Source organism: Zootermopsis nevadensis, unplaced genomic scaffold (assembly GCF_977971745.1).
Source record: "Zootermopsis nevadensis isolate Lab colony 2312 unplaced genomic scaffold, Znev_1.0 Znev_ptg000024l, whole genome shotgun sequence".
Lineage (NCBI taxonomy): Eukaryota > Metazoa > Arthropoda > Insecta > Blattodea > Termopsidae > Zootermopsis > Zootermopsis nevadensis.
This window is the reverse complement of record NW_028259156.1, coordinates 12,050,098-12,073,640: the sequence shown is the minus strand read 5'-3', so window position 1 is coordinate 12,073,640 and position 23,543 is coordinate 12,050,098. Positions and strand designations below refer to the sequence as shown.

At 32.8% G+C, this 23,543-nt stretch overlaps 1 protein-coding gene across 23 annotated transcripts in view; it reads left to right on the top strand.

The window, feature by feature from the left end:
- Positions 1–21,897, top strand: part of nrm (neuromusculin) — a 590,496-nt gene extending 568,599 nt beyond the window's left edge. For 5 of the 23 annotated variants that reach the window (XM_087355248.1, XM_087355253.1, XM_087355269.1 and 2 more), the window contains 6 exons: positions 1,828–2,231; positions 3,690–3,761; positions 5,218–5,357; positions 9,832–10,374; positions 13,517–13,961; positions 18,930–19,067. In XM_087355248.1, coding sequence (XP_087211374.1) covers positions 1,828–2,231; positions 3,690–3,761; positions 5,218–5,357; positions 9,832–10,374; positions 13,517–13,957 — 1,600 coding nt within the window. In that variant the 3' untranslated portion in view covers positions 13,958–13,961; positions 18,930–19,067. Of the gene's footprint in view, positions 1–345; positions 438–1,827; positions 2,232–3,689; positions 3,762–5,217; positions 5,358–5,953; positions 6,030–6,062; positions 7,251–9,831; positions 10,375–11,498; positions 11,545–13,516; positions 13,962–18,061; positions 18,130–18,929 lie in introns of those variants that run through there. The other 18 variants (XR_015536927.1, XR_015536928.1, XM_087355255.1 and 15 more) reach the window with 18 other exon arrangements.
- Positions 21,898–23,543: the final 1,646 nt, after the last annotated feature.

Sequence of the window (23,543 nt, the reverse complement as noted above, 5' to 3'; positions counted from 1 at the left end):
CTAGCATTAAACTAAATAAATCTAATCAAGCTTCACATTATATCACAGAACCAACTGTTTGAGTTTTATTTCAAGCAAAAGATTTTGTATGCTTATAATTTCCCTAAAATAATAATTTTGTCATATGCCAAAATTAAATTTATGTCATATATGACTGACACAATTCATATAAGTGAACAAGACTCACTGAAAATAAAATGCATTTTTTAAAATACATAGAGAAAATCTATGATTGTGTGAAAGCTTTGACCGTGGGAATCCTTTTCTCTTGCAACAACATTTCAGTTACACTTCTCATCGGGCCGTTCACCACTGATAAGCTCTAATTGTTATTGTCATGCAAAGATTCCTATCCCGCAGTCCCGAGGGACGACCAACAATTGATGCATCTCCAACCTCCATGACTCTAGCTTCTTCTCCTGACAAACAATGTCCAGGTAATTTCCACTTCAATTTTATGCATTAGTTCCCGCTAAATAGACTTTGCTCAGAATGGCCTCATGTTGGGCCATGAGAGTGAACTTTATATCATTGAACAGTAACTGAAGTGTTGTTTGTTTTCTTTTTTCTTTATGAAAAACAAGATCTTAGTGAGCATTTTCTTCAGTGACATTCTTAAACGTTATATTTTATTGGTCACATGGATGCACTTAACATTTTTATAGGCTTTCAAATCATGAGTATGACTTTTATAAAATCTCATATTAAAGTTCACTGTCAGGCCTGTCACATTGCTCGGAGCAGCCAAAAATTAAATACAATTGTAGTTTTGGTATTATAGATTAGTTCACATGCATCTTTCTGTCACTATTAAATTTAAAGACGTTTCCTTGGAGCAGCATATTTCTCATTGCTAACTGCATGCTTCCGTTTCATGCATTGTTCATTTACTGTATCACTTCTATACACATCTATTCTGCTACTTCACTGATTTTTCTATTTTAATTTGGTAGAGTTGAAAGGTAGTAATGTAAGTTTATTATGTAATGAGATTCCATTTCTTCTACAGTGATCATAATTATTTTGAGAATTCTGCTCTACATACTTAATTTGTAGATATCCTTTTGCTGCTTATACACACATAATATTATTTAATTTTATATACGAGGGGCAGTCTAAAAGTTCCCGGAATTGTGTTATAGCACTGTAATGGTAGGACATATGGCAACGCTTACCTAATCACCTTCAAAGTAGGACCCTTGTGCACACACACACTTGCTCCATCGATCCTGCCATTGTTGGAAGCACCGGCGGAAGGCTTCGTTTGGAATCTTCTGGAGTTCGGTCGTCACATTCGATCTGATGTCCTCCATGGTTGCGAAACGCGTCCCCTTGAGGCCCATTTTCAGAGTAGGGAACAGCCAGAAGTCACTCGGAGAGTATGGTGGTTGGGTGATGACGGGAATGCTTTTCTCGGCGAGGAATTGCTGCACAACCAGCGATGTGTTTAATGCGACAGCCGAACTCCGGAAGATTCCAAATGAAGCCTTCCGCCAGTGCTTCCAACAATCGCAGGATCAATGGAGTAAGTGTGTGTGTGTGCACAAGGGTCCTACTTTGAAGGTGATTAGGAAAGCGTTGCCATATGTTTTACCATTACAGTGCTATACCACAATTCCGGGAACTTTTTGACTGCCCTATGTATGTTTATTATTTGTTTGATATAAGGTTAGTTTGTCGTACATAGAAATTAAATATGTAAACTTTCATTACTAACCTAACTGCTGATCACAGGGCCTATCGTTTTGTAGCAGTAGTAGATTGTGTCTTGCTATGTTTGCATGTTTCATGTTGATTTGCTAGCATTTTATATGTCTTGATGTTCAGTCCAGAAGGAGACTCCTCTGTAACACCAGCTCAAGTCCAAGCAAGGCCTGTTCACAAGTGGCCTCTTCGCCCAGGTGTACTTGTGCATGTCAATGGAGCTCACAGCTTAAGTGTAGGCAGACTGCCTCAACAGCAATACGATGGAACTATTAGCACTAGCACACCAAATAACACTCCCACCAGACTAAAAAGTTCAGTACCAATACATAAAGTATGCAGGAAAGACCATATTAAGAAGGCTGCTAAAAGATTGAAAAAGAGACATGCTACTAGTATTTCCAATCTTCAACCTGATGACACTAATCAACATAGTAGAGCCAACAGGATACGCCAAATGTTTTCCAGTGATGCCAGTAAATACCATCCAGAAACATTGTCAGGGGTTATTCATGGTAAATCAGGAGGTAAGGAGGCATTCTTTTCTCACCCGTTTTTAAATAAGGGACTAATTTTCAGAAACAATTATGCCTTCATGAAGGGAGACAAAATAAATGCAGATCTTCTTCTATTGTTATTATATCTGATTTTAAAATATCACATTGAGACTTAGAGTTCCAATTTTTTCCATACAATGAAGCTTAGTTACAAAGCATCTTAAATCTGTAAACTCTAAATTATTATAATAGTAATAATCAGAATTACAGTGATTTAGATCAATATTAGTAATGTCACTGTTTTAAAAATTTCTCAGAATAGTAATCTAATTAATCCTAAACACAATTCTTTGTTGTTTAATTTGTGGCTGGGGGGGAGGATAATTACATTAGCATAATATTAATAACAACATTGTTAATGGATATTAATGAAAAACATTTTTATATCAGGTCCTATGGATAATTAAATAATGCATTAGTTTTACCAATACTTAAAGCACAGTATAAATGTTAAGTTTTTTATTTATCTTTGTACTTCATTTTGTGACATGTGTTATATTAATGAGATGAATAATTGGTATAAAATCCCTTTATTTTTTTTTCTCCTCAGAGTTTTCATAAACTATACTTTAGTGCTAGTATATAAAAATTATCACCTACTACCATTTTATTGATCCTGTGTTTTACTTTGTAGGTGCATGCAGTAAATGTCAGAGTGCATCCAATATACTCATACAGATTAACTACATACCATACATTGTTGATTGAAAGTCATGATCGAGTAGTTAGCATTCCTATTTCATATTCAGGAGTTCCTGTGTTAAACTCTCAGCCAGGAGACCAGCTCTCCTCACTGAGGTTTGTTGTGGTTTTCCTTAGTCCCTCCAGGCATATTCTGGGATAGTGCCTTAAATTATACCATGACCACTTCCTTCCACATCCATTCAAATTAACTTTCACTGTCATCCTCTCATTCGACACTATATAATCTGAGCTACTGAAATATAATAGCATCGTTACATAAAATACATACATTTAAGTCTTTGTAAATATTTTTTGTAACACCAGCTCAACAGAGTAGTGAGTCAAAATAAATTATTAAAATGCTTCTTGAAAGTGTCTGTTAAGTTTGTTATAACAAATTTTTACTGTATTTACAAGACAAATTATTAAAATATCCAAAATACTTTATGTTGTATTTCAAGAGAATTCCATTATTTTTTCACATTGCTAAATCACTGTCAGTCTTAGATTATTAAGGAATAATGGTTTTGACAACCTCATAACAATACTTTAATTTTTCTTTTGTAGCGTTTTGGATTAGTGGCATTTTTCACATAATACCAGCAGTCACAAACATAATAATTTCATCTTTTGTATGTTATCAAGTAACTAACTTGCTTATATTTAAGATTATGTTGGTAGCATTATTATTTATTTTAGTTGCTTTGTCATTTGCATGGTTTGTGCATTGTGTTATGATTTTAGTGGTGACTTTCAAGAAATTAGATGGTCCACTCAACAGTGGGGTGTCAAGGAAACGTAAAAAACCTGGGACAGGTTAGTGTATATTTGTGATTTACTGTAAATATTTTACAGATCAGAACCAGTGTATTCTGAGAGTTTGGTAGGTTACTAAATTTAATTGCATAAGGTGTGTTACTCAAGTGTAAACAAATGTAGTTTAGTTACTTTCATTTCATTCTTATTTGTTCTTACTCACCAGCTGGATGAAAATTGATGTGTTGTATGACAATATTATGAACTGACTTTACTACTTTGGCATTTAAAATGTGCACTAAGCTTGTTTATAAAGAAAACATGATATAGGGATTACATGCTTTGGGGATTGTTTAATTACATAATACGTTACTTCCAAGTAGGTTCAAAGTCTGCTTGAATAAATTACAAATGAAAGGAAACATTATGAAGTTTCTGAGTTTAAGGCTGCATAGAAACATGGTAATTTTGTCATGTCTTCCTAAGATCAAAATTGTACCACAGGCATATAACCTATTTCCTTTAGGATGATTACTGTTTGTACTTTCAGAGCCTTAAGAGACTCATAGCACCGTATTTTATATTAAAAAATATATTTTACCTTGTATTATATTAATGCCTACATATCCATGATGGTGTTTATATTATGATGTTTCTATTTTAAGTGTGCTTAAAAAGCACTCTTAGTTTAGAAAGTTTTCTTTTTGATAAGATTTAGTTAGACATCTTAAATAGTTTTAGTATATTCATCTTCTAATTTCACTTGTATTACTCTTGAAATGCATGGTCCCCCACCCTACCCTTATCATATATGGAGGAGGTTCATCTTGTGTACCACATACCCTTTGAAATTTTCCCATTGGCACAACAGAATCATCTTCAGGATTAGTTAGACACCATTGATCTTAATTACTTGTCATACATGACAGCAAATTGTTCATGGTGTAAAGCTCTCACTGTAATCTATTCTCTGTACTTGAAAGTATTGTCCTTTTATTTTATTTTTTTAACTCCTGCATCTCACATTACTGAGGGAATGGGATTTTGTATCCTAAGCAGTATGTAAATAGCCATATCCCTTTATTGTAATTAGATATTACAGACTAAAAATATTGGAAGAGATAATGATAAGTATGTTTTATTTAAATTATATTCTGTTTATTTTGTATTAAATAAGAATGTAGAGTGAACATTAAAATAATGTGTAACATCAGAAAAGTATGTATATTTTAATATCATATTAGCTTTAATTTATGGAAATTTGGAAATTAAACTTAGATACTGTGGAAATGACCTTAGTAAGAAATATATTTGTTAGTAAATATATAAGTTTTATATGAACTGATTTTTTTCCTTCCTGCAAATCATTCGGTAAAAACTAATCATATTTTGGGACTCCATCAGAATTTTATTTATTCTGCGTTTTTACATTGTTTTAAATTAGCAGTTCATAAAAGTTTTTATTATAATTTTTATATATACACATTTTTTAACAATTTGTTTGGATTGTTTGTAGACCCAAGTCCATCAGTTACCAAAGATAAATCCAGGCCTGATCTTGCTGGGTCCCCAAGTGATGGTTTTCTACCACCTGATGGGGACAAGGCTTTCTATGAGAATTTGCCCTTCCATGGCATGCAGTCAGCACCAAACAAGGTAAATACACTTTATATAATAACTTGCATCCCACATCTAACTGGACAGACATTGCATTTTAGTAGTATCTGGATATATGTTTCATGATTGTAGTTCCTGCAGATATATATTATTTACATACTTAAGAACTAAGAAAAGAAATATTTAATTTTCTACAACGAAACCTATCACTTTATTAACACATCTCCACATTAAGTTTAAGAATATGTGAAGATGAATTGGTAACAGTTATTCAATCTGATAACTAACCAGGGCCACATGTAGAGAAACAGATGGGGGAGTTTGGTTTGTAGTTAGACTTATGTCTTTATATATTACTGTTAGTTGCTAAAAACAGACTATGTGACTCAGTTGTTTTTAAATAGCCCATTCTTATCCTAAAACTGCCCTATGTAAAGATGAAAGTTGAGTGCCAACAGAATGCTTTCTGTGGTGGCTGAGTGTGACATCCTTCTGGTCTGTTAATTATAATTGCAATGCTAATGTTACTGACTGAGTCTCTTTGTGATTGTCCTCTGCAGTGAATGTTCATTGAAAATGTCGTGTTTAATACAGAAGTTACAACTCCTTGTTCTGAAACATTTTCCTTCTTATAGGATGCGGCTCTTTTCACTCCACCTCTTGTTTTTGAAACTGCTGTCTAACTGCTGTACAATAACTTTAATTTTTTATGTAAGTTAATTTTGTTTATGATTTCTATTGCAGCATGGTGTTGGTACATTGATGTACTGTTAGGCCAAATGTACAGCATGGTCCTCAAAATTAATAACTAAACCATTTCATTAATAAAAATTGTCACTAATTGAATCACTGTGACCAGTCAGTGACTTGAGAATAGTGGCTGACTCCAAAGTATGTGTGTTACATTTATTTTCTTTGATTTCAAACCATTTATTGACCTTTCCATTCATCCCAAATTTTTAGTTTTTTTATTATATGTTTATGGCTATACTCTTGAAATCAGTTTCTAAAAATGTTTATTTTAATTAAAAATTAGAGTGTGATTGCATATATTTTACCCTTTTTAATTTTTAGTTCAATATACAATGTTGGCAAGACTGTTTTCTTAATGAATGTGCTTCAGTGGTCACCACACAATAACCAGGGATGAAAGTTTAGGCTGTGCTTAGACTAATGTATGAAACAATGAATATCAGTCAGTGGTTAGATTACAGGTATGACTTGTGACAGTCTGTAACATGAAATTTACAGAAATTGCAGTAATAGAATATCTTAAAATGTATACAATGAGGCAAAAAGCTAATATATTAATTTAAACTGGATTATATATTTTGTATTCAAGTTTAGAATAACAATTATACTCAATTTGATACAGAACAATCTTACCCACATAAGGTTGTCTTCTACTTTTATTTTAATAAGAACACTTGAAATTTGTGAGGGGGATTAAATCGAGAAAAATGAGATGGTCATAACATAATGGCTCACAAGATGACAAGAAATCTATGAACAATTTTATTTGGAAAATCTCAAGGGTAGAAACCACTTGGAAGTTCTGAGTATAGACGGGAGAATAATAATAAAATGGATTTCAGGAAAGTAGTAAGTAATGGTGTAAACTGGATTCAGTTGTCTGAAGATAGTGTCCACCAAACAATCAACAATGGTATATTCACAGAATAATATGCTGTAAAGCAAATTTCTAAGGAAGAAAACTTTTGGACAAGAATCACCCTGTAGTCTCCCGTTTAGGAACAAAATTGTTTGCTTTGGCAGGGAGATTACAGGAGCAACAATTACAAACCTGAAAATTATCCTGTGTTTGAATCCTGCTGAAGATGTTGGATTTAGAAATAATAATTTGTTCCTATGGTATTCTGTGATGTGCTCAACAGTGAGCTTTTAGGCAATAAAGATTGGTAAGAAATATAAGCATTTGTTGAATTTCATCACAATAACACTGTGAGAACTCTGCTAGTACAAAAATAAAACAGTTTTGTTAGTTGCCGTATATGATTTTGAATGTAATATCTTACTCAGATGAAAGTACTTAAATGACAAGTTTTTTAAAATAATGTACTAAGAAATATTTGAATCTAGAAAGGAGGAACTCAATGAGCAATTAAAACTATGTAAGGAAGTCACACAATATTGACAGGTTAATGAATTTATTGAGGTTACAATATGTAGCTCACATGGAAAGACAAAAATACATACAGAATTCTGGTGGTAAAACTACTTGAAAAAGTGGGAATGATCAATGCAAACATAACATGATGGAACTCAACTTCAGTCATGGCTGTAGCATGAAATTATTTCCCTGTAAATCCAAATTACCACATGATGCAACAACCTAGAAGACTGCCACCTATACTCACACTGATCTGAAAATCTGAAATCCTGCAGTGAAGAACCAAATTATCCAATCTGGTCATCCTAACTTATTGTGAAATGTGTTTGAAACTGCAATATTACTTTCCAGTATGTTCAGCATGGTCCCTGGGCACTAAAGTATTCACATTTAACATTTATTAAATACATTGCTTACAACTTGTTTTATAATTTGCATATAATAATATAGACTTTCCAGTGAGAATGTGATTTGTCCATAATCCTACATGCATTGCTTCTCATTATAATGCATGTTTATAGAACATTGAATCTGACATACCATATTATAAACGCACATACATTCAGTTTTACATTAGAAATCATCATAGAAAGCATAGCTTGTCTTGTGTTATAGGTGTGGAAAATAACATAGTAAAAGCATGTAAAATGAAATTAGTGTTGCAAAGGTGTGTAATTTGTATCAACATAAATTAAAATATAAGGAAATATTATGATTTGCATGATGAACTGTGATAAATAGATTGTTACTTGTCCATGAATTTACAGTGATATCACCTCAGAATGCACAGAAAATGTACCATAATTTAAATCTTTGCTGACATATCCCTATCTGTTCAGTTCTTATTTAGTTCCAACAAACTGTAGCACATGATCTTTAAATTGTAAAATCTTGATTAACAGTAAAGTGGGTATTATCTTTATGATTTATGTAGACTCATAGGTATGTAATTGTTGCTAACAATCACTCAGGCAGCTAATTAAGAAATTTCTTGACTTTTATACAACCCAAAGGTCCATCATCAAGTTCTCACGAGCTTGTTACTGGCCCCTGTTGTGAACTAAATTAATCCATTCCACATACATTTTCTGTTTTCTTGAAGATTCATTTGAATATAACCCTCCCATCTATGTCTTGTTCTTCCAAGTAGTTCAAAGTTTTATTGAAATTAAACTTCCAAGTAGTTTATTCCTTCAGGTCTTCTAATTAAAATCTGATAAGCATTGCCTACATCCCTTAACATACTACATGCCGTGCCTGTCTCATCTACCTTCATTTGATAGTCATAATAATATTTGGAAAAGTGAACAAAGTATGAAAAATTTCATTATTTAATTTTAACTTTGGTACCTGTGTGAAAGTAAATAGTTACATTCATACATCTTTTCAAAAATAAACTTCATCTGACTTTAAACTCAGAACTACTGAAATCAGTCATAAAATAAACATTGAGTGTACTAAAGGAAAATGTTGAATTTGGGAAATTTGTTGGATAGTGTGTTCTGCTCAGTACAAATGATGGTTAAAAGTATGCATTTCAGATTTCATTGCATGCATTTAGAGGATGAATTCAGCTATAAAATGGCTGAAAACTTAATCTCCCATCAGTTTCTGCAGATAACACTTTACTTATATGTATCCAGTAATCATTTCATAATATTAACACAGACCAAAAGCTGGGGCAGATTGATTAGAAGAAAATGTTTACTGAACAAAAATTTTTTTGTTTGGTCAGATCACTCTAAGACAATATAAATTCAAAAGAGGAAATATAAGAGAAGAGGGAATTATGTATCTGCAGAAGTCTTCTGCCAAAATAAACAAACTGTAAAGAATATAAATCCTCCTGCCAGCAAGTACTGCAGGAAAATTATGTGATATTTTCCAGAGTACAAAAGACTGGGAATAACATGAATTCTTTGAAAAATGTAGTTATTACACTTGTTTAAAATAAGAATAAAAATGTTTGTCAGTCATTATTTCAGATATTGGCATAAACATGTGAGTCATTTTAACTTTCAGTGAGTATCTGAAAGTTGAAGTAATGTGCAAATTCTCTTCTGTTGCTTATATCAGTACAATTGACATATTCATGCTAACTATATATCTTCGTGTTTTGTATGGATTTATGTCTTTTGTTTTTTCAAAGTTTATATATAGGTTTAATTTATGGACATTCTCAAAAATGAACTTGAAAATTTAATTTTGAAGTAGATCATATTTAACATTCCATCCCTGGTTATATTATTTTTAGTTTATTATATTTATGTTTTGTTTGTACTTATAATTAAAGTATAATATTTTTATGCATGGTTTGCTGGCACTGCAGGTGTTTAGCTTGTGTTGAATGTGTATGCCTGCATGTGAATTGTCTGCTTGCAGCCCGCTTCCACCAGTTGTAATATGAACATCACAAGTAGGCCATCAAGCCAACTCAGTCAGTATGGATCATCTGGCTATGGATCCACACGGAGTCATGTTGGTCCTCGTCTAAATAGCCAATCTCAATCTCTAGCCTTGTTGCCAAAAAACAAGTTTAGTACACTACAAACACGTACCAGTAAACGTGGCTCCAACATGGGGGAGCATTATCCTCAGTTCTATTCAATGAGGCTGCGAAAGAGAAACCAAACAGACAGGTCAATTTCACATCCGGATGGAAACTGTTACAGACCACAAATCTTCCAGCTCCATCAAATGCCAATTAAAGAGAATTCACCAGAATCAAAATTGAGTGTGCAGGAAGCAATATCTGGCAACAAAAATGAAGTTAATAACAACAGTAATATCAACCAGAGACTAGATAGCATAGTTCCTCCGGTCCCAGCTCCCAGAAAACATCACACCAATAAGTCGGCTAAGCACACTTATCAGAATGTGCCCATTCCAATCACACCTAATACTCAGGAGCCTAGTCCAGGACAGGTTAGTTGTAAATTTTTTGCTGTAGGATGTACTATTCTGTTTTGCTACCATCTGTGCTTGCTCTTGTCTGCTAGACATAACTTATTTGTAAAATTAGAAGTAACACATAATTTATGACATAAGTTTGAATGCAAAGGGAGATATATTTTTAAAATGCTTTACTACCCCATCTTTCATGTAAAAAGTTTCAGTGACAATAGTGACTACAGTTCAACACAAAGTTTAATGTGTCATAATCATGGTGTCTAATTTTTTTGTGATTTCAGTAGTATTGTATCTAATACCGTATTTTATACCTTTGCATTTATTTGTTCAAACAATTATGCAGTCCATTCAAATGAAACTAACTAGAGCTCTATATATATATATATATATATATATATATATATCTTTCTTTTGGAGAAATGTATATAAATCCTGGACGTGAAAAATGTGTCTAAGATTATGACTGACTTGTACACACCAAAATTAAATTTACTTGACAACTTTTAGTGTACCTTCCTTGAACACCAGATTTCTTCCAGATAATTGAAATAGCTATGGAGATGTAAATGCAGACATATAAACAGGCATAACCTCTTCATTATTTATTTATTTTATGCACTTTATACAAAAAATGCAAAGAAGAAAATTAATCATGATGCTCATGCCCAAAGAACTTCAGGATCAAGAGAGCCAAAATAACAAAGACTAAATATATTGAAAAATATAATATATTAATTGTTTATGGCTATTCTAGGTGTCATATTTTAAGTTTATTCTACATCTAAGGCTATTTATTACTTTAATAATTAAGAAATCTGCTTTATTAATCTTTTATATGACAACACCATTTTCATGACATGATAAAATAACCTTGTAAAAAATATTCCCTTAATTTACAGTTGATAGCTCAATAACTTATAACGTCTTCACTGTAAATTAATAATGCATTTTGGTTCATATTGTACTTATAATGGGCATATTGACTGTTATAGCAATTTACATTTACATATTGGAACAAGGGGTGTATTGAAAAGAACGTTAGAATAGAACATACAAGAGCAAGTTCTGATGCATTTTCCTTTACCTATTAATAGAAACAGTTGTTCTAACATTGTGTTTTTAACTTTTCATTTACTAAGCTGGACTCTGGCATATATGTTGCAACCGTGCTTGTTTATGTGCCACGTGAGTTGCGTTATATTTACATTAAATATTTTATTCCCCATATTAGTCTGCACTTTGTATGTATAAATATGTAGTATACCAGTAGTTCTGTAGTTTGCAGTAGAGTTGGGTTTTCTAATCAATGTATGAAGCAGTTTCAGTTATATTTCAGCTGATTGATTTCACTAAAATATACAATTTCAGTGTTTACTTATTCATGACATAAGACTAAAGGTGACAACAGTGAGTGATGATCACTGCTGTATGTTATAAATAATATTTATGATTACTTATATACTGTAGATACCCAACACACAAATAAACATCAAAATTTCTGTACTGCACACACTGCTTTCATTGCAGGTATAATGAAATTAGTACAAGAAGAGTGTAACAAACAAAAAAAAAGGGCACAATTTTGTTTCCATTGGTAATGAAGATTAAAGGGCAGTTAACACTTAGTATCTCCATTGTTACTGAAAATTAGCGTATTTTCCTGCTATGCAAATATAACTTACGTTGAATTTATAACTGTATTCAAGATCTAAAAGAGTCAGCTGATAAATTAGGTTATGGAGAAAAATGCAGATATGTAGTAGTCACTGAATTAATAATAAATAGAGCATAATTTACAAGTCCTACTTTGTACTTGAAAATCCAAACAGTTACTATTGAAATGATCAATTACTTTATTAACCTTTATTGACTGTACATCATGCCTTATGCACAGTCCAGCTGATTGTGTCACATTTACCTACTGTTAAGTTATTAACAATGGAATTAAAATCTGGTCAGCAAACCCAGTCTTCAGGGATTTAAATCATCTATTCCTGTATGATAAAAGTTAAGATGGATGTAAAATCCTTTCCTTATCTAGTTTTTCTGAAACATTTTTTCCATCACTTAATGGAACACCAAAAGTTTAAGTACAAAGACTGTACTGCTCCTTTTATCTTATTTTTCATAGTGGTGTGTGTTCAAGGAATCAAAAATTTTAGATAGTGGTAGCACTCCTGCTTCTTGTTCAGGAGGTCCTACTTTCAGTTCTCAGTCCAAAGACCAGCTGTCTTGACAGATTTATTTGTGGATTTCCTCAGTCCCTACAGGAAAATGTCAGAATAATACCTTAAATTAGGCCATGACTGCTTCTTTCCATATCCTCTCCAAATTCATTATTTGTTTATCATCGTCTCATCCAGCACTACACAGTCTGAGCTGACAGCATTGTAAAGTAAATCACAAATAAAAATATAACATTTGTTCTTACTAAGTAAGATATGAAGATGGTTGTTTTCAGACTCACCACTGTAAAAACCTCAAATCCTACTACGTAAGATACAGTTTATCTAAAGTTGTATGATTTCTTGATTTCCATTTGAGTGCTCATTATATTAAAATATAATTATTAATAATAACTAATATGAAATAGGCATATTCATTTCTAAGAAAAAATAATGCAGTTTATTACACTCCTACCTTGAAACAGATAATTGGATGTAGTAACAGATGTTTTCTGCATTTAAGTTATGACCACCATGCTTGTGACAAAGATTTTGGGAAGTTTTTTCATAAATTATTCAATTTCAAATTTAAAAATTGTGTGAATGATATTTACAATTGCATTGTATAATGTAACTTTGGTTTTTTAATAATACTTTACTTCATAACATTCTGAAAAGTAGAATGTTATGGAAGTTTCAGCAAGCTTATTAAAATTGTTTCATTGGATTTTTTTATTTACATGTATTTTTATGTATTTAGTTTTAGCATCTTTAAACTGATGCTTAAGGAACTACACATTCATAGATATATAGTGCAGTAGGGATAATATGTAGCAAGATAAACGTGTTTCTTCATTGATAAATCATAGTAAACCTTCTGTCTGTGCTTGTTTCCCAAACTACTTTTGCTAATTAATTAGGCCTAAATGTATACATGTATGAATGCTGCAGTAACACCTACTAACATGCATGGCTTGGTAACTTCTCTGCAGAGCCGACAGCAGCATCAACACCACCACCATCACCACCACCATCATTACAATCTAACATCATCACAACATCATCTACTACTGACACCTCCCAACACCAAAACTACCAGCCTGAACCTCCAGCAAACATCGATTGCACTGGGGGGGAAACAACAGTCCCAGCCATTGTGTGGGAACACAAGGCAAAACAGCAACACCAATAGCAGCAACAGCAGCAGCAGCATCAACAATAGGACATATCTCCCACCCATGCGTTTGGAATATCAGCAGCCTTATTACGTCGCAGAACCCTATGTTACGGATAGCATAGTGTATGCAGACTTAGCCCTGGCAGCAAATGGCATGCGTGAACCCCATCTCCTTCCTCATTATAGACCACCACAAAACTCCACAGAATATGCCATTTTGAAGTTTCATGACGTTGGACAGGAGATTGATGTGTGAGAAGGTTGGTACAGGCATTGGTATCCATTTCAGTTGAGTGTACTATTGAACATACAACATGGATAAGATTGATACTAGGTTTCTCACATATTTATTTTGATAGGATTACTGCCTATAAAGGGGGTTGTGGTTTTTGGTTCTCACAAATATCCTTGTTCCTCACACGTCCATTACACAATATTCTGGGCACTCCACTATTTCACTGTGTGGTGGATAGTAAAGCCGAACACATATATAGTGTAGTTTTAGCTTCGTATCAAATTTATGTATAAACTGGGTTTGACCTTGACCTTTTGAATTTACATCTATTGAAACCACAGCTCTAAACAAATTTCAATTATTTTTTATTACTGATACTAGATCCAGACCCTTATTTATTTTTAATGATAGTTCACAAGCCAATAATAGAACAAAGGCTAGCAACTTCTATGGAGTTAAACAGATGGTAGAAGAATATACTTGAGAAGTAACTTTGGGATATTAATAAGAGAGATCTCTTTAATATTATCTCAGACTTAGGTGAGGGAAAATTACATCATTGTGGATGTTTAGTTATATATTAAAGAAAAGTTTGCAGTAACATGATACTAAATGGGAAGAATCCAGAGGATGACAGGCAAACCACCCTGTCAGAAACATTTGTGCCATAAACAAATTCTGCATGATTTTGCTCCCATAAGCATATACAGTTATTTTGAAATATTTTCTTGCTTTTCTAATTTCTTAACTCCATTGCTTGTTTTGTGGCAATTAGTTGCACATATTTGTATGACTGAGATAACCACACATCCATGTCAGAAGTACTGATGTGTCAAGTGGTTTCTTGCTAAATAAAAATTCTAACATTTATTCATATTGGTAGAGGTGGGAGGGGGACTGGGGAAGATATTTTTAAGCTTTTAAAAGTGTACTCCAGAGTGGAATATGCATATTTCCAAATACTCTTTTGTGATTCTACATCCACATTGGTGTTTAATTATTACTGATGAAAGATCTTGTAATGGAACAGTAGTAAATTATTTCTTCTTCATATAATTACATGTGTGAATTCTAAAATGCTTCATGATGCTGTCACTAGCAACAGCTTACACTTTAATGCAACTGTTATGATCGATGTTATCATATATAGTGATATTTTTATGTGTTTCATAAATAAATTACAAGTATTTCTTCCCCTGGGTTGATGTTTACTGTTATGGGAGGAGAGAATCTTACTACAGCTCTTCCTTTCAGTTTCTTTAATTTATTCTGTTATTGGTACCATGTGTATGTAAATCTGTTGTTTTTAATTTTATATGTAGTTTAAATTGGTATAACCTGCTGCCTGTGTCATGAAATGCATTTTGGCTGATAATAACAACTCATCAGTGTCCCTTATGACTCATGCTTCCTTTACTGCCTCACAGGAGCTTCATAAATTTTATGTATGATATCCCAGATTTTAAAATAACTTGTGTGTCTATATTTATATTCCTGCCAATTATTAAAATTCCATACTGGATCACTTTACCTTTTTTGTGTGATTTCATAACTTTTATTTATGATTTTTACATAATGTATGTATCAGTATTTGTCCCGCGCCGTAGCTGCACAGTCTGAGGCATCATGCTTCGGACCGGTGATACAGAATTCATGCTGGTTCGAGTCTCGGAAAGAAATTTCTCATGAGATTTTCGGCTGGTGTATGGGACCAGTGCCAACCCAGCATCGTGAGGAAATTGGGTAGCGTAATCCGGTCATGAAAACTAGCAATGGCTGGGGGTTCGTCATGCTGACCACATGTCACTCTATATCTGGTTGGATGATCATTCACCTCTGCTTAGGCATGTGAACGTGAGGCCAGCAGTCAAGCTAGTCGGCTTTGGCTCTCAGGGCTGTTACGTCATGGATTATTATTATGTATCAGTATTTATACTCACCAATAGGTAAATTTCTTTTTTGGGACTGTCATCATTTTTGTGTAATTTTCATTGAGTTCATCAAATGTAACTGAAAGAAAAAGGACTTTTGTCTCACCTTTAGTAAGTTATTTCCATATGGAAATTTTGAATTCCTCTTTTACAGATAATCAGATTAGTTTGTACTCATCATATATTTAATTCATTACATCCATTATTTTCTTTAATGGTTTTAGTTAATTTGTTATTATTAATTTTATTAAAAAAATTTCTTTGCAGTTAGTTAAGACGGAATGAATTTCAGTGTTTAATTATCATCTTTTCTAACAATTAGTTGGAAAGAATGTTGACTCAGCAAGTTCTTTTCCAGTATTATTCATTATGTTCTCTGACTTTGTCATTGTATTGTTTGATTACAGTAAGTTTAATAATCCAGCATTTAGTAAAGTATTTTGTCTTTACATTTCATATCTTCTTGTTTCCCAGTTTTAGATACCAATACCCTCATGCATATTTCTATGTAAATTTGTACACTGTACAGACAGCCCATGATAGCTGTTATATTACTTTCATCTTGGCTGGCATTCTGTTGTAATGGTTGCAAAATAAGTAGTCTTCTTGTTAATTGTGGTCTTCTGTGTTGTGATACTGTGCAATTTTGTAGGTGGTTACCAACATTTTTGAGGAACATGTTGCCTCCAGAAGACCACAGTCCATATTTTCACCACAGTGAAAACCTCAGACCTCATACAAGTTATTTTCTTCTTTAGCTTATGCATAAATATTTATAGTGCATGTGTGTGTGTGTGTGTGTGAGTTTGTGTGTGCGCACGTGCTTATGCATGTGCATGTATCCTTATGCAACATGTCATCTTAAAAGAAGTAACAATAGATCGGAAAAGTAAATGGTAGCATCTGATATAATAACTACTACCAGTGGAACTAATAACCTTTGAGCATGCCTTGCCTGTAAAGCATAAAATAAATAACAACAATAAAACTTCATTTGCATGTAGTTACAAAGGAGCAGTACTAAAATCTAACATTATCTTATTCTTTTTCGTCTAATTCTCTTCCTGTTTTAAATAACACTTGCATTGGAAGTAGGCATAGATAACAGCAAATTATTTCAGTTTCTTTGTTCTAAATAATCGTGTTTGCAACATACTTATGGATCCATGGAGTGTATAATGTATGTATGTAGTCTTTCAGATTACGTTACTAATCATATTTTAATTATAATGTATGAAATATTCCTACAATGGAACCAGTAAGTTTCAACATATTGTCCTACTGCAAATGTAAATTTACTGCAACAGAATCAGCTACAGTTTACATCAAAACCTTTTTCTTGTTCAGTTCACACAGCCCATCTTACAGGATTTAGTTGCAATAAAATGTAAACTGTTACATGCAAATATGTGTATCATGTCTGGATAAAAATTTAGATAGAATATTTATTTAAAACAATGTTATTACAGGTCAGATCTCTAAAATTACAGAGCTAAATTTATTTCTACCCATGAGAAATTTGGAGTCACATAAATCAGTATTGCATCCTTACAGCATTGTGGGCAAGCCACTTTATTATAAATACTTGTGTCATTTATATACTGTATCAAGTAATAATGCAGTTTTCTGTGTAGCCGTAAGTTTATTAAATGAAACCAAAGACAGACAAGAAAAAATACTGAAGGTTCTTTTAGTGCTTGTGCCTCCGTTCAGTGTCTCTTAGTCCCTACTATCTTTAATTTCTGCAGTTCCAGATGTTTGGTATACATGAATATCTGAGCAGCATCCATCTGTATGGGACATCTGAATTCATATCCAAATCACTTACATAAACATACTTGAATAAGTTAGAACTTGCAAAATTAATAGTCTTTTTGCTTGGAACTAAATTGTGCAATGTTTTAATGCCCCAGCATGCAGAAGTAGGCACCATGTAAATAGTATAAAATATGATAGTTCAACCTGCCTATTGCATAAAAACAAATTTGGAATTTAGTTTCATCTTGTTGTTTATACAAAGTTTGACAGTGAAGGCATACCCATACCTAATACCTTTTTTTCCACCTAATGTTGATAATGTTTGTGTGATACATTGAGGTGCTCAAAAGATGTACAGAACTCTTAGAATTATTTCTTAAAAAGCTTTTGTTGTGACATATATTACCACAAATTAACATGTCTATTTTCTCAACAGGAACGTCCCAAAGCCAGCGTTACATACATTTATTAGAAGAAGCAAACTGGCATAGAAAGAAGTTGTAGGTATAACTTCCTGTACTCTACCTTGGTTGATTAGGTTGAAACTGTTTTATGATAATTAACATTAAATGAGGCAGCAGTGTTTTATCCTTGTACATGCCTTTTGAGCACCTATATGATATCAGTCATGTAATGGCACTCCTAGCTACTGTCTTGTATACGCATGAATACTTGCTTCTTTGTTCCATTGATATCATATTACTGGAGAGTAAAGTAATTGTTTTGAAGAAATTTTGAGCAGATAATTGTTGTGTGGTGTGAAGTGTTTTTGTTATTGCATGTTAATTGTTCAGTATTATTATTTACTGCAATCACTGCACAAGTAAATGAAGCAGATGTGCACTTGGATATACTGTGAGAATTAATGTCTGGATTTAATGGCCATGATGCTATTTAATGTTTGTGACTCAGAACTTAAGTTTTCCCAACTTCAGTGCCTGACTCACATTGTGGAGTACTAATATGCAGTGCCCAAGTTTCAAATTAAAGTAAAATATTATCATATAACTACAAACTGTAAGTATATAGTTATCATATTAGCAGTATAATTGTGTAGTGTTTGTGAAACACACATTCCCTTCAAATTAATGATTAAAACATTAATTTTATGCAGCTAACAGTGCTCTTCTTCAATTTAACTGCATGCAATTCTTCAAACATTAGATTTCAGTACAGAACTTTTAGAAACTTCACAACTAAAATTGAACATAAAATATGATTTATATACACATTCCAAGGAGTGAAACAGGTTTGTTCACACATTTCAGAGGATATTTTCTTATTGGATAACTTATCTCTTACAGCCATTCCGACCGGAATTCTCTGACCTGGACTACGCTGATGTGGATTATCGCTCATATGGGCCAATTAACTACAAGATGGCCTCCATACAGGCAATAGAGCAGGAGAAGAAGAAGAATATTAAAAATGAAAACCAACAGAAGCCATTGCACTCTTCCAACAACCACCTACCAGACTTGCTCTAGGCCTTGCATTTATTTCTTTTCATTGATATCATAGCCATTAAAATGGAAGTGGTAAATGATTTAAAAGTGCAATGGTCTTCCACCCAGCTTGCTTCAAGCCAGAAATAGCATGAGAAAGGGCAATGAAAATACTGTTATGATTCTTTTGTATGTATGTACATGCTTAATTAGGGTAAAAAAAGAAAACAATGAAAAAAAGGAGTTAACTTGATACCACTAACCTGTGAGATTAACCAAAGAACGTGCTAGTGTGATTCTTTCCTTGCTTTAAGCTACTCCCATTTCTGTGTCTGTCAGTTATACTAACGGCTGCTGAGACTACCGGTGGTGTTTCAAGTCAAGCGACTGCTGCAACTACTGACTCATGTGTGATGAGAATAATAACCAAAGAAACAATTTGATACGTTGACTCTGAGTATATAAACACTAAAAATGATGTGGATATGTAAAAAGAACTTCACCCAAAATATTTAGGTTGTGTTTTAATAAAGAAATTAGTTTTTTTAATAATAATATATATATACATATATATATATATATAAATAAACAACCTACTACAAATAAGGGGAACTTGGAAATGTTCCTCTTGTCATCAAACATTTGTTAGTGTGTGTTAGAGTGTATGTGTATGTGTGTGCAGACAAGGCAAGCAAAGGCATGTCTGATGTATAGTGATATGGCTTCCACCAGTGTTGCAGCACAAATGTCAGTTTCGAATGGAAGTCAACTAATACAGTTAGTTTCTGTGGCTAGGTACCCATTAAGTGTATATTTTCAGAATGTGATAACCATCTGTGGAGAGTCCAACTTTTCTAATTAATCAAAAACTGAATGTGTGGGAATTTTAAAATGTCCATGAAATGTGCCTGGATTTGCTACCAGGTTTCTTAAACATTCATATATAATGACTGCCTGGCAGAACAGTATTTATTAATGTGACTCTTCCTTTATAACAAGTTGGCATAATTTTTTAATCTTGTACTTAAAAATGTTTTTAATCTTTCGTTTTCTGTTAACAGTCATTTAAGAAGGTACCTCATCCTACCTAAAATGGTTCATGTATGCATATTTCTGACACCATACATGTTGTGTTGGATTTGTTAGACCTCATTGATGTTTTTCCAATATATTGGTACATAAAATGCACAATTTTTTTGTTATACGTATTTTATTATCAGTACTATATAAAATTTCAATTGCTTCAGGAAGTTGAATTATACAATTGTTTTAAAAGAATTAATGTAATTTGACATAATCTTATTACTATTGAGCTGCTATGATTAATTCTTTAAATTTACTTACTAATTTAACATTACAAGGAGAGCATGAAACTAAATGTAATGGATCTGTCAGTACTTAGAAAATACTGTTTGAAATTAGTTATCTGGGTTCATCTATAAATTCTCAATAAGGTAGGGCGAGAACACTTCTCTGAAATCACAGTAACTGCCAATATTTTGGATATAGTACTGTGTTTTAAATACTTCCTTTAAAGTGATTTTGTTCTTAGATCTACACAAGATATAAGTTCCATCCAGTTAGCCCATAGTTGGCATAAAGAAAAATTAAGTCAACAAAGTTGCTTTACTCAACTCTCCTTAACAACTACGCAAATAAAATTCAGACTGGTGGGTAAATCTGCCATGTACAGTTGCTATTGTAATACCTGATAGAATTGACAGTTGATAGCACAGTTGTTCCCATCTGACATCTTTGTCCATTCTTTTCTGTAACGTAACCAGAGATGTAGCCAGTATCTACAATGTATTATTGCTCAATCACAGCTGATGAAGATATACATATATGGAATAACTGCAATAATATTCAAGTCCAAAGATAGAAATGAGCTGAAGTGCATGTATTATAAATGGTTGTGTGTGAGAGTGAAGAATTCAAAGAAAATTTATTATATTTTATGTATTCATTAGTGTTTGCTGTCTAATTTTATTACATTATATTATATTTATAAAAATTAATGAATGATATCTGCAATTTGAGTCCCATATTGGAGCTACATTTTGTATAAAGAAACTGACTGCATCACTGCCAACTGTCTTGTTCTCTTTTGTTTTAATTTAAAAAATAACAGTTCATTCTTGTAGGACACATGAAAATGGCTTTATATTTCTTTGAAATTATTCAGCTTTGAAATTTTTCTTAGCTCATACTAAAACATTTTTCATCAGCATTCTTGTTTAATTTCTCTAGATTTATTAGCAGTTTTTCAGTCTTTTCAAAGTAAAAGCAGTACAACATTGCCATTGAAAGTATTTATTCTTTAATTTGTATGTGCTTCCGCAGCATGAATTAAAGACATTTCCTTTTAAAGTTCTCTTCTTATCTAAATTACGTGGTTTCACATTGGCCCATCAATCTTCAATATGTAATTGCAGAGGAAGGAAGAGGAATTGAAAACAACAAAGAAATAGAAGCTTGGTAATGAAATTTGGTTATATAACTGCAATATTGTATGCATTTGTTGGCATTAGGTAAAGAAAGATTATTTACTTGACTTCATGGTAAATATCTCTATCATATTTCTTTCAGGTACACTGTATTATAAAAACAGTGAATGCATACAATTATAAAGGTTTATACCTTGAGCCTTTGTTTGTACTTTACATTGTTATACATACAACATATACCTACATCCCTGCTATATGTCAAATTTAATGTGTGGTATACTGAAAGCATTCATAAACCTGTTGTAATTTGTGGATTTTTAATAGAATATTATGACTGGGTAAAGTTGTGTCCAGTACAATACAGAATTCCATATTTGTGGTGTCCAGGATATTCTTTGACAGAGAACCATCTGATCCCATGGGCACAGAGGAATAAGGAAATTATATATGAAAATTTATTTTCGTGTGTTAGAGAGGATGTCAGAGTGACTTAACAAGAGCTGTGAATTCAGAAAAAAACATTTTTTAAGCATTACTGAGCCATATACTGGCAGTTTCTGTATTTAACCCACAGCTGGATCATATTTCCCATGTATTTACTTAAGTAATAGGCAGGTATGTACTTAAGAATAAATTTAGTGACTTTATAAATACATAAAAAGAAGCACCAACAAGAGTAACACAAGAACTTTTCAAGTGATAATCATGATCTTCCCTTTCCCATATTTAATTACTTTAAGGAAATGGCTTTCTTGTACCATACTGATAAACAAGCAGGTCACCAGAAGTTTATCTGTGTTTAGGATAGACAGGAATGTAGGCATATTTATAGAAATAACCTTGTTTGCCCAACCCCCTCCTTCTACTTTCAGTGTTAACATTTCTTAAAACTGATATTGTTGGTAGCTGACTTTGTTATGAATGCAATGAAAGGAAGTGGACTACACTCCTCCTTCATGTGGTATTTGTCACTGATCAGGGTAAGTCTGCTTCTCATTCTTTACAATAGTTTTTCAGTAGTTGCCTTGAACCTTGATGTTTATTATGGAGATCAAACCAAGGAACAAGAAAGGCAGGCCATGTAACATGTATGGGAGAGGTAAGAAACACACATAATCTGGTGGGATGAGACATCTTGTGAGACCTAACTATAGATAGGAGTTTCAAATACATCTTAAAAATCCACTTTATATTAACACCAAAATTGGGACGTTTCCACTTACTGAATATTATTTAATGCTGTCAGCACCAAAAAAACCTACTTGATCACACAACTCTTTATAATTTGGGCTTTGTACTCCAGAATTTTATTAAACTCTGCTTCTAACTGTCCAGCAATAAATATCCTTCATTCACCTTCATAGGCATTTAGCATCGCTGTAGCACTAAAAGTATCTTTTGACATATACGTATAAGTTGCATTACCCCAGTTTTCTTGTGACAGTTTCATATTTCTGCAATTAGCATAAAACACTAGGGTTTAATAGATACATAAATGAAAGTCTATATCTGCAAACATTGCCATTTATACTGCTTGGCAAAACAGTGCCTTAAAAGGACTGAAAACAGTAACATTTATCTAATTTACAGTTTAACACAAGCACATGCAACTTATGTAAAATATGTACATGGTAGAGTCTGACAGAAGACTGTGAATACAGTGTATGCATGTATTGTCTTCCTTTAGAATAGCAGTTTAAAAATACAAGTGTGTTCATTTATTATTTAATGGTGATTATGAAACTCATTAATACAGGTGGCAGGATAAAGATTTTCTTTAATATGTTAACAGTGAAATATGTTGTTCCAAAGAAGAATTTATGGATTCCTCATGGAATCTTCCAGTCATCACCATCAAAACCAGCTATGATGAATGTTTTATGTGGACTTGGATGACCTCTACATTTTGGCAACTTTATAGTGTAAGTGGTCTGTAAGGGTGGGGTGTTAAGTGACTAATGGTTTGTGGTGTGACTATAATCAATAATAATAGTAAGAAGTGCACATTAAGAAGGGAGATCATCGC